At 44.6% G+C, this 12,899-nt stretch overlaps 1 protein-coding gene across 4 annotated transcripts in view; it reads right to left on the bottom strand.

Moving 5' to 3' along the window:
- The window catches only part of LOC124149416 (receptor-type tyrosine-protein phosphatase kappa-like), an 83,321-nt gene that overhangs the window by 5,868 nt on the left and 64,554 nt on the right, over positions 1-12,899 (bottom strand). For 3 of the 4 annotated variants that reach the window (XR_007222270.1, XR_007222268.1, XM_048399996.1), the window contains exons 17-21: positions 11,294-11,443; positions 9,277-9,376; positions 7,542-7,615; positions 2,199-2,333; positions 528-662 (exon numbers count right to left, since the gene is read on the bottom strand). Coding sequence is in view for 2 of the 4 variants with exons in the window: in XM_048399996.1 (XP_048255953.1) it covers positions 528-662; positions 2,199-2,333; positions 7,542-7,615; positions 9,277-9,376; positions 11,294-11,443 (594 nt within the window). In the remaining 2 variants the exon portion in view is untranslated. Of the gene's footprint in view, positions 1-527; positions 663-2,198; positions 2,334-7,541; positions 7,616-8,571; positions 8,604-9,276; positions 9,377-11,293; positions 11,444-12,899 lie in introns of all 4 variants that reach the window. The other variant, XM_048399997.1, reaches the window with a different exon arrangement.

Genomic DNA, 12,899 nt, shown 5'->3' on the forward strand with positions numbered 1-12,899 from the left:
ACACAACATGAACAGTGACAGAACATGAACTGTGACAGAACATGAAAGGTGACACAACATGAATGGTGACACAACATGAATGGTGACACAACATGAAGGGTGACACAGCATGAATGGTGACACAACATGAATGGTGACACAACATGAACAGTGACAGAACATGAACTGTGACACAACATGAAAGGTGACACAACATGAATGGTGACACAACATGAATGGTGACACAACATGAAGGGTGACACAACATGAATGGTGACACAACATGAATGGTGACACAACATGAATTGTGACAGAACATGAATGGTGACAGAACATGAATGGTGACAGAACATGAATGGTGACACAACATGAAGGGTGACACAACATGAATGGTGACAGAACATGAAAGGTGACACAACATGAACTGTGACAGAATGACATAGTAACAGAATAGCTATACAACTAATGACACAATACATTATTGTGATGTATCAGGAAAATTAAGCAGAGAGGACAAAATAACTGATTATGCACATAACAGATGCTACCTTGACAAGATGGCTGAGTTTAAAGATGCGGATGGTGACGTCAGGGTCAGCTTCAGATGACGACAGCAGCTCCACATTGAGAGGGCCGTACTCTTCTGTGTAGCCATACTCCTCCGGCCAGTACAAGGCACACGACTGGTAAACAAAAACAGATAATCGAAACATGTTAATGTAATAGCTCAGAACATCTCACCGTTATGCCAAACCCTAAGTAGTGATGGGAAGGGTGGGCTAGAGGTCTGTAAAGACACATACTTGTTGTTATAGAATAGAGGTGAGGTGAAATGTGGTTTAACAGAACAGCATGATTAGATTATTGCACTTATAGCAAGGTGTGTGTGTGTGTGTGTGTGTGTGTCTGTGTGTGTGTGTCTGTGTGCTATGTCATGGCCTTAACATGAACGGTGAGGTGAGGTGAAATGGGGTTTAACGTCGCGTCCAAGATTATTGCACTTATATAGCGACGTGCATGTATGTGTGTGTGTTTGTGTGGCTGCTTGTACTAGTCCGGACTGATGCCGATTTATAGTGCTAGCTCACTGAGATACCATGCCGCAGTTTAACATGAATACCCCACTCAGACACAGTATACTGACTCCGAGCCGACCAGTCCTTGTTTTAGCCCCTTAATGCAGAGCGCCAAACAGGGTAACAACAAGTACCATCTTTTAACGTCTTTTGGTATGACGCGGCCGGGGATCGAACCCCGGACCTTCCGCTCTCCGGGCGGACGCTCTACCACAAGACCACGGAGGCGGTCCCTTAACATTAACACCAAGGTTGGACACAGTATACTGACTTCGAGCTGACCAGTCCTTGTTTTATCCCCTTAATGCCGAGCACCAGGCAGGGTAACAACAAGTACAATCTTTTAACGTCTTTTTGGTATGAGGCTGCCGAGGATTGAACCACCTTCCACTACACTAGACCATGGAGGTGGCCCTACTTGAAGTGAGCAAGTGAGAAAAGTGAGGATGTTATGCCACTTGGAACACTGTTTCAGTTCTATCTATCACAGCATGTCAAGTCAATGTGGGAGGAAAGCCAAAAGTGATGCGGGTCTTAGACACAGCCAAGAGTATGGTGCTGGCACCAAGAATCCATGTCAGGGTGAATGTGGGATCTGTCACTCTAAAGGGACGTAACTCGGCACAGCTACTTGTGGCGTATTAGACAACTTTGTTTGTTTGTTGTTTAACCCAGGACTCGGCAATATTTGGCGGTCTGTAAATAATCAAGTCTGGACCAGACAATCCAGTGATTGACATCATCAACATCGATCCTGGCAATGGGATACATCATGCATCAACCAAGTCAGCGAGTCTGACCACCTGATCCCGTTAGTCACCTCTTATGACACGCATAGTCACCTTTTATTGCAAGCATGGGTTGCTGAAGACCTATTCTACCCCAGTTCTTCACAGGTCTATTACACAACTAGGCCACCTGTACTCCTACCTTGTAGAGGTGATCGGGTAGTCTAGTGGTTAAAGCAATCACTTGTCAGACCGAAAACCCGGGTTCGATTCCCGACAAGGGTACAATGTGGTAAGCCCATTTCTGGTGTCCCCCGCCGTGATAATGCTGGAATATTGCTGAAAGCGGCGTGAATTCAAACTGTCCCACACACTCCGACCTTGTATAAGGATTACGTAAGCCTAGACTACCTACCTTGTCGTTCCTATCAAACTCATTGAGCATGATGATGGTATCGGAGGTATAGTCGTACAACATGCGCCAGAAGTCGGCTACAGTGTTGGGAAGCGGCATCTGAGTGACAATGAACCGGTCCTTCTGCGTACACCCCTACAACACACCACGGACATTAAACTAGGGCTCTCAAGGCATCAAATTCAAAGCTTCATCAACATTAAAGTACATTCTTCCTAGTTAACATGTTCCGTTCAACATAAACCTTGACAAGAGTAAAATGGACACAGTGTTTAGGAAACAAAGATGATTAAACTACTGATACTGTAAACACTTGATTCACAGGCATTGTCTTTTGAAAACTGTTGCAGGCAAAATGTACAGATTTAAATTTAAAACCAATGGATGATAGCAGCCTGTATTCCTGAAGGAGGTGAGGTGAAATGGGGTTTAACATCGCGTCCAAGATTATTGCACTTATATAGCGACGTGCATGTATGTGTGTGTGTTTGTGTGGCTGCTTGTACTCGTCCGGACTGATGCCAATTTATAGTGCTAGCTCACTGAGATACCATGCCGCAGTTTAACATGAATACCCCACTCAGACACAGTATACTGACTCCGAGCCGACCAGTTCTTGTTTTAGCCCCTTAATGCCGAGCGCCAAACAGGGTAACAACAAGTACCATCTTTTAAAGTCTTTTGGTATGACGCGGCCGGGGATCGAACCCCGGACCTTCCGTATTTCTGAAGGAATAGTACTCATCCTAATCTATGCCATCTAATCAAACTAAAGCAATTACTTTCTCCAGGTACCAAAGTATTCTTTTCTGAGTTCATAGATCCTATTCCACATTTGGTCCAAAATGTCTGGCATTGATCATTTTGTTTGTTTGTTGTTTAACGCCGCACTAAGCAATATTCCAGCTATGTGATGGCGGTCTATAAATAATTGAGTCTGGACCAGACAATCCAGTGACTGACATCATGAGCATCGATCCATGCAATTGGGATAGATGACATGCATCAACAAAGTCAGCTGGCATATCATAAATACTAAGACATTATCCAAAATTGGAAATTAAAATATTGCCAGAACCAACTCATCAAGTCAAAGATTGAGGATCATTTGTCCTCTGTTCCAAGAAGTTGACTATGTGATCACAAGATTTTCAAGTTTCAAGTTTCAAAGATGTGGAAGGATTGAAGGAATGACGATTACAAAGCTGAACTGTCTTTGACAAGTTAAGATGGTAGCATGTGGAATGTTTTGGCTGAATAGGCAATGAACACACAATGCCATTATAAAGTGGTCAAATGTAACAAATGTCATATTTGGGATAACACTTTCTAAGTAAAGTACAGATTCTCGTACTTTTTGGGGGTGAGTCCCGTCCAGGATTCGAACCCACACTGCTAAAGTGAGGCACCTAATCGCCAGCACACAAAGTCAGCGATCCAACCCACTCAGAGATTGAGGCTTCCACAAAATGAAAGTCCGACAACTGGTAGTTTAGATCACATACTTTGCAAACCACACTGACGAGTGTAAATTGGCATGGTTCCCATGGCCGAAAGTAATGAACACACAATGCCATTCAGCCCAAAAAAGTATGAGAATCTGTACATCACTAAGAAAGTGTTATCCCAAGTATAACATTTGTTACGTTAATTGGCAATGACTGAGAATCAAGAAAATATTTGCTCGTTTTGAAAATTCAGACAAGTAACAATTTACAGAGTCGATATAAGAACAGGAAGGTAGAATTTCACATTTGACATGACCTTTCAAAAAGTATTTTTGGTTTGGTTTGTTGTTTTACGCCGCACTCAGCAATATTCCAGCTATATGACGGCGGTCTGTAAATAATCTAATAGGACAATCCAGTGATTGACATCATAAGCATCGATCCACGCAATTTGGATCGATGACATGCTTTAACCAAGTCAGCGAGCCTGACCACCCGATCCAGTTAGTCGCCTCTTACGACAAGCATAGTCACGAAGGATGGGTTGCTGAAGACCTATTCTACCCCGGATCTTCACGGGCCCTTTCAAAAAGTAATTAACAACAGATAAACAGTCACTTAAATAACTATGGACACAGGATATAAATGGTCCTCAATGACATCAGATAGTGAAACAATGGCTTTAGAAGAGTGCTGTTAACTGGCAAAGTGACATTCAACAGAATGTTAGTAATGTTGAGATGATTGCAAACTGTATTATTCAGCAGCACGTTGCATGAGATTAGACATTCTGCAGAATAGTGGAAAGTGCTAGGTGTCAGCTGTTCAGTGAGTCAATGAGTATCACTGTGAAGTAAAGCTTAGATTCAAAGCAGCTATAGGATATCTTCAGTGATTCAATGATGGAACACCAGCTTACAGCTGTCGCAGTTCAACGTTTGTTTGTTTGTTTGTTGTTAAACACCGCACTCAGCAATATACCAGCTATATGACGGCGGTCTGTAAAATAATCGAGTCTAGGCCAGACAATCCAGTGATTGACATCATGAGCATCGATCCACCCAATTGGGATTGATGACATGTATCAACCAAGTCAGCAAGCCTGACCACCCGATCCCGTTAGTCGCCTTTTACGACAAGCATAGTCGCCTTTTACGGCAAATATGGGTAGCTGAAGACCTATTCTACCCCGGAATCTTCACGGGTCTGCAGTTCAACGATGTAACACCATCTAATTGGTTGTCGCAGTTCAATGATGTAACACCATCTAACTGGTGTAGCAGTTCAATGATGTAACACCAGCTAACTGGTGTCGCAGTTCAGTGATGTAACACTAGCTAACTGGTGTCGCAGTTCGTGTGTTGAAGACAATGTTCATCGCAGTAATGTTAAGAACGGTGGCCTGCGATGCTGATGAGAATGTTAACCTGCAGTAATGGTGAGAATGGTGGCCTGCGATGTTGATGAGAATGTTAACCTGCAGTAATGTTAAGAACGGTGGCCTGCGATGTTGATGAGAATGTTATCCTGCAGTAATGGTGAGAATGTTAACCTGCAGTAAAGTTGAGAACAGTGGCCTGCGATGGTGATGAGAATGTTATCCTGGAGTAATGGTGAGAATGTTAACCTGCAGTAATGTTGAGAATGGTGGCCTGCGATGTTGATGAGAATGTTATCCTGCAGTAATGGTGAGAATGTTAACCTGCAGTAAAGTTGAGAACAGTGGCCTGCGATGGTGATGAGAATGTTATCCTGGAGTAATGGTGAGAAAGTTAACCTGCAGTAATGTTGAGAACGGTGGCCTGCGATGGTGATGAGAATGTTAACCTGCAGTAATGTTGAGAACAGTGGCCTGCGATGTTGATGAGAATGTTAACCTGCAGTAATGTTGAGAACGGTGGCCTGCGATGTTGATGAGAATGTTTACCTGCAGTAATGGTGAGAATGGTGGCCTAAGATGGTGATGAGAATGTTATCCTGCAGAAATGTTGAGACCGGTGGCCTGCGATGGTGATGAGAATGTTTACCTGCAGTAATGTTGAGAACGGTGGCCTGCGATGTTGATGAGAATGTTTACCTGCAGTAATGGTGAGAATGGTGGCCTGCGATGGTGATGAGAATGTTATCCTGCAGTAATGTTGAGAACGGTGGCCTGCGATGTTGATGAGAATGTTTACCTGCAGTAATGGTGAGAATGGTGGCCTGCGATGGTGATGAGAATGTTATCCTGGAGTAATGGTAAGAATGTTAACCTGCAGTGATGTTGAGAATGGTAGCCTGCGATGGTGATGAGAATGTTAACCTGCAGTAATGTTGAGACCGGTGGCCTGCGATGGTGATGAGAATGTTATCCTGGAGTAATGGTAAGAATGTTAACCTGCAGTAATGTTGAGAAAGGTAGCCTGCGATGGTGATGAGAATGTTAACCTGCAGTAATGTTGAGAACGGTGGCCTGTGATGGTGATGAGAATGTTAACTTGCAATTATTGTGAGAATGTTAACCTGCAGTAATATTGAGAACGGTGGCCTGTGATGGTAATGAGAATGTTTACCTGCAGTAATGGTGAGAACGGTGGCCTTTGATGGTGATGAGAATGTTACCCTGCAGTAATGTTGAGACCCGTGGCCTGTGATGGTAATGAAAATGTTATCCTGGAGTAATGTTGAGAACGGTGGCCTGCGATGTTGATGAGAATGTTAACCTGCAGCAATGTTGAGAATGGTGGCCTGCAATGGTGATGAGAATGTTAACCTGCAGTAATGGTGAGAACGGTGGCCTTTGATGGTGATGAGAATGTTACCCTGCAGTAATGTTGAGACCGGTGGCCTGTGATGGTAATGAAAATGTTATCCTGGAGTAATGTTGAGAACGGTGGCCTGCGATGTTGATGAGAATGTAAACCTGCAGCAATGTTGAGAATGGTGGCCTGCGATGGTGATGAGAATGTTAACCTGCAGTAATGGTGAGAACGGTGGCCTGCGATGTTGATGAGTATGTTAACCTGCAGTTATGTTGAGAATGTTAACCTGCAGTAATGTTGAGAACAGTGGCCTGCGATGTTGATGAGAATGTCAACCTGCACTGATGATGAGAACGGTGGCCTGCGATGGTGATGAGAATGTTAACCTGCAGTAATGTTGAGAACGGTGGCCTGCGATGTTATCCTGGAGTAATGTTAACCTGCAGTAATGTTGAGAATGTCAACCTGCAGTAATGTTGAGAACGGTGGCCTGCGATGTTGATGAGAATGTTAACCTGCAGTAATGTTGAGAACAGTGGCCTGCGATGTTGATGAGAATGTTAACCTGCTGTAATGGTGAGAACGGTGGCCTGCGATGTTGATGAGAATGTTAACCTGGAGTAATGATGAGAACGGTGGCCTGCGATGGTGATGAGAATGTTAACCTGCAGTAATGTTGAGAACAGTGGCCTGCGATGTTGATGAGAATGTTAACCTGCAGTAATGTTGAGAATGTCAACCTGCAGTAATGTTGTGAACAGTGGCCTGCGATGTTGATGAGAATGTTAACCTGGAGTAATGGTGAGAACGGTGGCCTGCGATGTTGATGAGAATGTTAACCTGCAGTAATGTTGAGAACGGTGGCCTGCGATGTTGATGAGAATGTTAACCTGCACTGATGATGAGGACGGTGGCCTGCGATGTTGATGAGAATGTTAACCTGCACTGATGATGAGAACGGTGGCCTGCGATGTTGATGAGAATGTTAACCTGCACTGATGATGAGAACGGTGGCCTGCGATGTTGATGAGAATGTTAACCTGCAGTAATGATGAGAAAGTTACTATGTGCTTCTTACTCACACACAGAACTGACACGAGCCACTAACTGCCCCACGATGCAGCAAGACGAGTGGGCGGGGCGGGGGTACTTACAGGGAGGAACACAGCATTGATGTAGTCAGTACAGTTGTCAACAGGCGTGTACAGGAAAGGGCGACACCGATTGGCTAAAAAAAGAGGCACTCAGGGTGAAGGGCAAGCAAGTCACACCATTCCAAAGTGGTAAGTATTAAACGGGGGAGGTGAAAATATTAATAGGAATTTTAGTAAATCACAATTCCATTCAATAAGTTCAATTCAAGCGACAGTAGGGGTGTCATCGTATATCGTGATATTGATGTATTAGAAAATGTTTAATGTTGATACTGTACAAATTTCTGAATATTGACACATAAGTAATAATTCAGTGCCACAGAAATTATTATATTTATTAAGATTACTACTGTTTAGACAGACATTGAATGAGTGAGTGAGTGAGTGAGTATGGTTTTACGCCGCATTTAGCAATATTCCAGCAATATCACGGCAGGGGACACCGGAAAATGGGCTTCACACATTGTACCCATTGAGCCCGGGTCTTCGGCATTCAAAGCCAATACTTTAACCACTAGGCTACCCCATTGCCCCTAGACAGACATTGAAACATTGCAGGTCCATGTAGGTAACTTTTATCAATGCACAGCCAGAATAATTACTCTTATTATTAATCAATATATACTTCTGAGATGTATCGACACTAAAATTTCAAATCAATGACACCCCTAAGCGACAGAAGCCTTTCTTCAGGAATGACAGCACACTAGTCTTGATTCTCTTTAAATATTTCTTATCGAAAATTATCTTGGTTGACATTAAAAATATTCATTCCAATCAATTACATGTCAATTATTTCCTTATTTTTCATTTAACTTTACAGCTATCGAAGAAACTCATTAACAAAAACGTCATTAAATATGAGAGTAAATGATTATAACTTTTATGAATCCTGTTTGCTGAACGACTGTGAAAGCCACACAGCTGGATATGCTGAAGCACAATGCTGTGGCAGACAAGAGACTGTGACTCAAGCATCAAGCCATCACTTGTGCCAATACAAGCATGGCCTCATTCATTCACAACTTACATTGAGAAAAACAGACGGAGCATGGCGAATGACTGAGAAAGTGAAGAATTCAAGGTCAAGAGGTTTAATGACATGCTCAGATTAAAGAACACCCTGAAAACAAACTGTCAAGTTTCAAGTTTTCAAATTGACATTATTCTTGAAGGATAATTGTTTGAATCAATACCTCCAAAATACATGCAACTATTTCATCAAAATCCCCCATGCAAACTGAAAATCAAGATGAGCTTCTTACAATAGCTGTTCAAATGTCATGCGGTGGGACTGAAGTGATATTTTCACCTGAAGCTAATCTGAAGTTGTTGATAAAGACTGACAATCTGTAAATAACTGAAGAATACCTATAACACTACTCGGAACATATTGTAGTACGTTAGTGAGTGGAGCTATTGCCACTTTGAACACTATCTCTGTCACGGCACGGCACGGCACGGCACGGCACGGCACGGCACGGCACCCAGAGTGGCCTAAAGCGCGAGGAAAGCCTCGCATGACACATTTTGAATACAGTGATCACTTCACAGACCACCATCTTCATGGGTGTGCTGCTCACTGTTTGAGGATCAAACCTGGGGCAAATCTGCCAAAGAGACACCTCCGCCCAGCACAGAATAGTATGGCACAACTCGGCTACTACATCTCAACATCAAAGCAGTAACACAGTAACACAAGGAAGCTGAAGAAGTCAATCTGCTCTTGACTAACCTGGCAAGATGTTCTTGAATCGGTTCTTGTTCATGTTATCCTCGGCAAAGGCAGCAGAGCACTCACTTCTTTCCACTGTGGGAGACAGTGTCTGTAGCACCTGCAGGTAGAGAGGGGTCAGTCACGTAATACAGGGGTGTCAGTCATGTGACATAGGGGGTCAGTCATGTAACATAGGGGGTCAGTCACACAACACAGGGGGGCAGTCACACAACACAGGGGGGTTAGTCATGTAACACAGGGGGTCAGTCATGTAACATTGGGGGTCAGTCATGCAACACAGGGGGTCAGTCACACAACACAGGGGGGTCAGTCATGTAACACAGGGGGTCAGTCATGTAACATAGCGGTCAGTCATGTAACATTGGGGGTCAGTCATGCAACACGGGGTCAGTCACACAACACAGGGGGTCAGTCACACAACACAGGGGGGTCAGTAACACAACACAGGGGGGTCAGTCACACAACACGGGGGTCAGTCACACAACACAGGGGGGTAGGTCACACAACACAGGGGGTCAGTCACACAACACAGGGGGTCAGTCACACAACACAGGGGTCAGTCACACAACACAGGGGGTCAGTCACACAACACAGGGGGAGGGTCAGTCACACAACACAAGGGGGTCAGTCACACAACACAGGGGGTCAGTCACACAACACAGGGGGTCAGTCACACAACACAGGGGGTCAGTCACACAACACAGGGGGTCAGTCACACAACACAGAGGGGGTCAGTCACACAACACAGGGGGGATCAGTCACACAACACAGGGGGGGGCAGTCACACAACACAAGGGGGTCAGTCACACAACACAGGGGGGGTGTCAGTCACACAACACAGGGGGGGTGTCAGTCACACAACACAGGGCGGGGGGGTGTCAGTCACACAACACAGGGGGGTCAGTCACACAACACAGGGGGTCAGTCACACAACACAGGGGGGTCAGTCACACAACACTAGGGGAGGGTCAGTCACACAACACAGGGGGTCAGTCACACAACACAGGGGGTCAGTCACACAACACAGGGGGTCAGTCACACAACACAGAGGGGGTCAGTCACACAACACAGGGGGGATCAGTCACACAACACAGGGGGGGGCAGTCACACAACACAAGGGGGTCAGTCACACAACACAGGGGGGGTGTCAGTCACACAACACAGGGCGGGGGGGTGTCAGTCACACAACACAGGGGGGTCAGTCACACAACACAGGGGGTCAGTCACACAACACAGGGGGGTCAGTCACACAACACTAGGGGAGGGTCAGTCACACAACACAAGGGGATCAGTCACACAACACAGGGGGTCAGTCACACAACACGGGGTCAGTCACACAACACAGGGGGGGCAGTCACACAACACTAGGGGAGGGTCAGTCACACAACACAAGGGGATCAGTCACACAACACTAGGGGGTAAGTCACACAACACAGGGGGTCAGTCACACAACACAGGGGGGGCAGTCACACAACACTAGGGGAGGGTCAGTCACACAACACAGGGGGTCAGTCACACAACACAAGGGGATCAGTCACACAACACAGGGGGTAGTGAATATCCTGAAAGTAACCAAGTCATGACATCTGTTATGTTCTCGGAATGAACAGAGTCCACACAATCTGGAATCACGTTCAATGAAGGCCTCAACTGTGCAGACAGGCTTCACTGGACTTACTATTTTAGCAAGTCAAAGGTGTCTTGTCTGTGACTGATGGCCTGTCATTAAACCCCTGAATATCCCCTTTCCCTACTCTGAACATTCAAACTCATATCATATTGTAATACATTTATCAATTACTGTAATAAGTTTTACCTTAACATTATTTCTCAACCTTCACAAAGGCAACACTAAGTATCAAGCTGGCCCACACTTAGTGAATTGACTTGTGATAAATCGTTTGGGTATTGATACAGTATTGGGATAAACATTCCAGATTTCTATTTCAGAAGAAGACCCTTACTAATTATAAAACCTGACAAGACTATTTCCGGTAACTTGTATCCAGCTTACCTGGTACTGTTCCTCAAGTTTGTTGGGGTCCCCCTCGTTGGCTGCGCTCAGCATATTTTGGTAGGTAGATCGGAATGCAGACTTGGCTATAGTTGTCTCCCCTGATTTGACAGCCTCAAGAACAGCGTCGTAAACAAAGGCATATTGTTCCTGGAATAGAGAGTAGGACAAGGGTATGAAACTCCCAAAAATTTCAGCCAGACCACAGGACTGGCTAGCTGAAATACTTGCCAGCCCTGACCAAAACCTGCCTGCCCACTATAATCAAATGTTTCTCAGGATAAGCTAACGGGATTTCTTTTTGGTTACATTTTATCATTCATCTTTACATGTGAATTAATGATAATCATCGGGAAATATTTAGAATATTGTCACATATGAAATATAACCCGACCGTAGGGCAGGGGGATTTGAAAATCTGGCAGCCCGAGTTGAAATCAACCCGTCTCGGACGGTCGGGCAGGCAGGTATTTCGAACACTGGTAGGACACAGTCAATGTTATGTCATCATTCTGTCCTTACCAATAACCGCAAAGTTTGTTTGTTTGTTTGTTTGTTTGTTGTGTAACGCTGCACTCAGCAATATTCCAGCTATATGATGGTGGTCTGTAAATAATCGAGTCTGGACCAGACAATCCAGGGACTGACATCATGAGCATTGATCCACGCAATTGGGATACAATGACTGCATCAACCTGGTCAGCAAACCTGATCACCCGATCCAGTTAGTCGCTTCTTACAACAAGCATAGTTTCCTTATATGGCAAGTATGGGTTGCTGAAGACCTATTCTACCCCGGATCTTCACTGGTTCAATAACCATAACAGAAAGAACAGTAAACATATTTACGTCATGATTTTAAAAAAATGATTACTTGATCAAGACTTTCCATGTCAGTGAGAATATAAACATATACTACATCGCCAATTATTTTTTTAGTCAGATTAACTTCATTCACTGCCTCCTGTGGGGATTCAAGGCAGACAGGAAAAGGCCAGTAAGGGCCAGTAAGGGCCAGTAGGAATGAGCTTCACACAATGAATGCAGCTGTGAACTCAACCAAGGATGTTGGCTTGACAATTGGGTTGAATCCCAGTACCTTGGAATAATTATAATGATTGATTATTATGGTTTGTATGTTTGCTTCTTGTTATTTAAGGGGGCACGGGTGGCCCAGTCGTCTAAGGCGCCGCGATTCGATGTGCAGAGTTGCGTCCCTTGGGCACACCAGAAACCTATGATTGTGGGTTCGAATCCCAGTTCACTCCGTTTATGTTTCTAGGTTTGTCAGCACCATACCTGTGCTCGTGGGTTTCGCCAAAGTGGTAAACATCTGAGACCTGCATCAATTGGGGCTTTCCTCCCATATTAAGCTGACATGCCGTGAGATAACTGGAATACTGTTAAAAGCGGCGTTAACCCCAACTCAGTCACTCTTGTTATTTAATACCAGACTCAGCAAAATTCCGGCTATATGACAATGGTCTTTAAATAATTGAGTGTGGATAAGACAATCCAGGGATCGATATTGTGTTGGTGTTGTTGGTATGTTGTTTAACGCCGCACTCAGCAATATTCCAGCCATATGAGGGCGGTCTGTAAATAA

The sequence above is a fragment of the Haliotis rufescens genome, unplaced genomic scaffold (genome assembly GCF_023055435.1).
Source record: "Haliotis rufescens isolate VD_foot unplaced genomic scaffold, xgHalRufe1.0.p SCAF_2, whole genome shotgun sequence".
NCBI classification, from domain to species: Eukaryota; Metazoa; Mollusca; class Gastropoda; order Lepetellida; family Haliotidae; genus Haliotis; species Haliotis rufescens.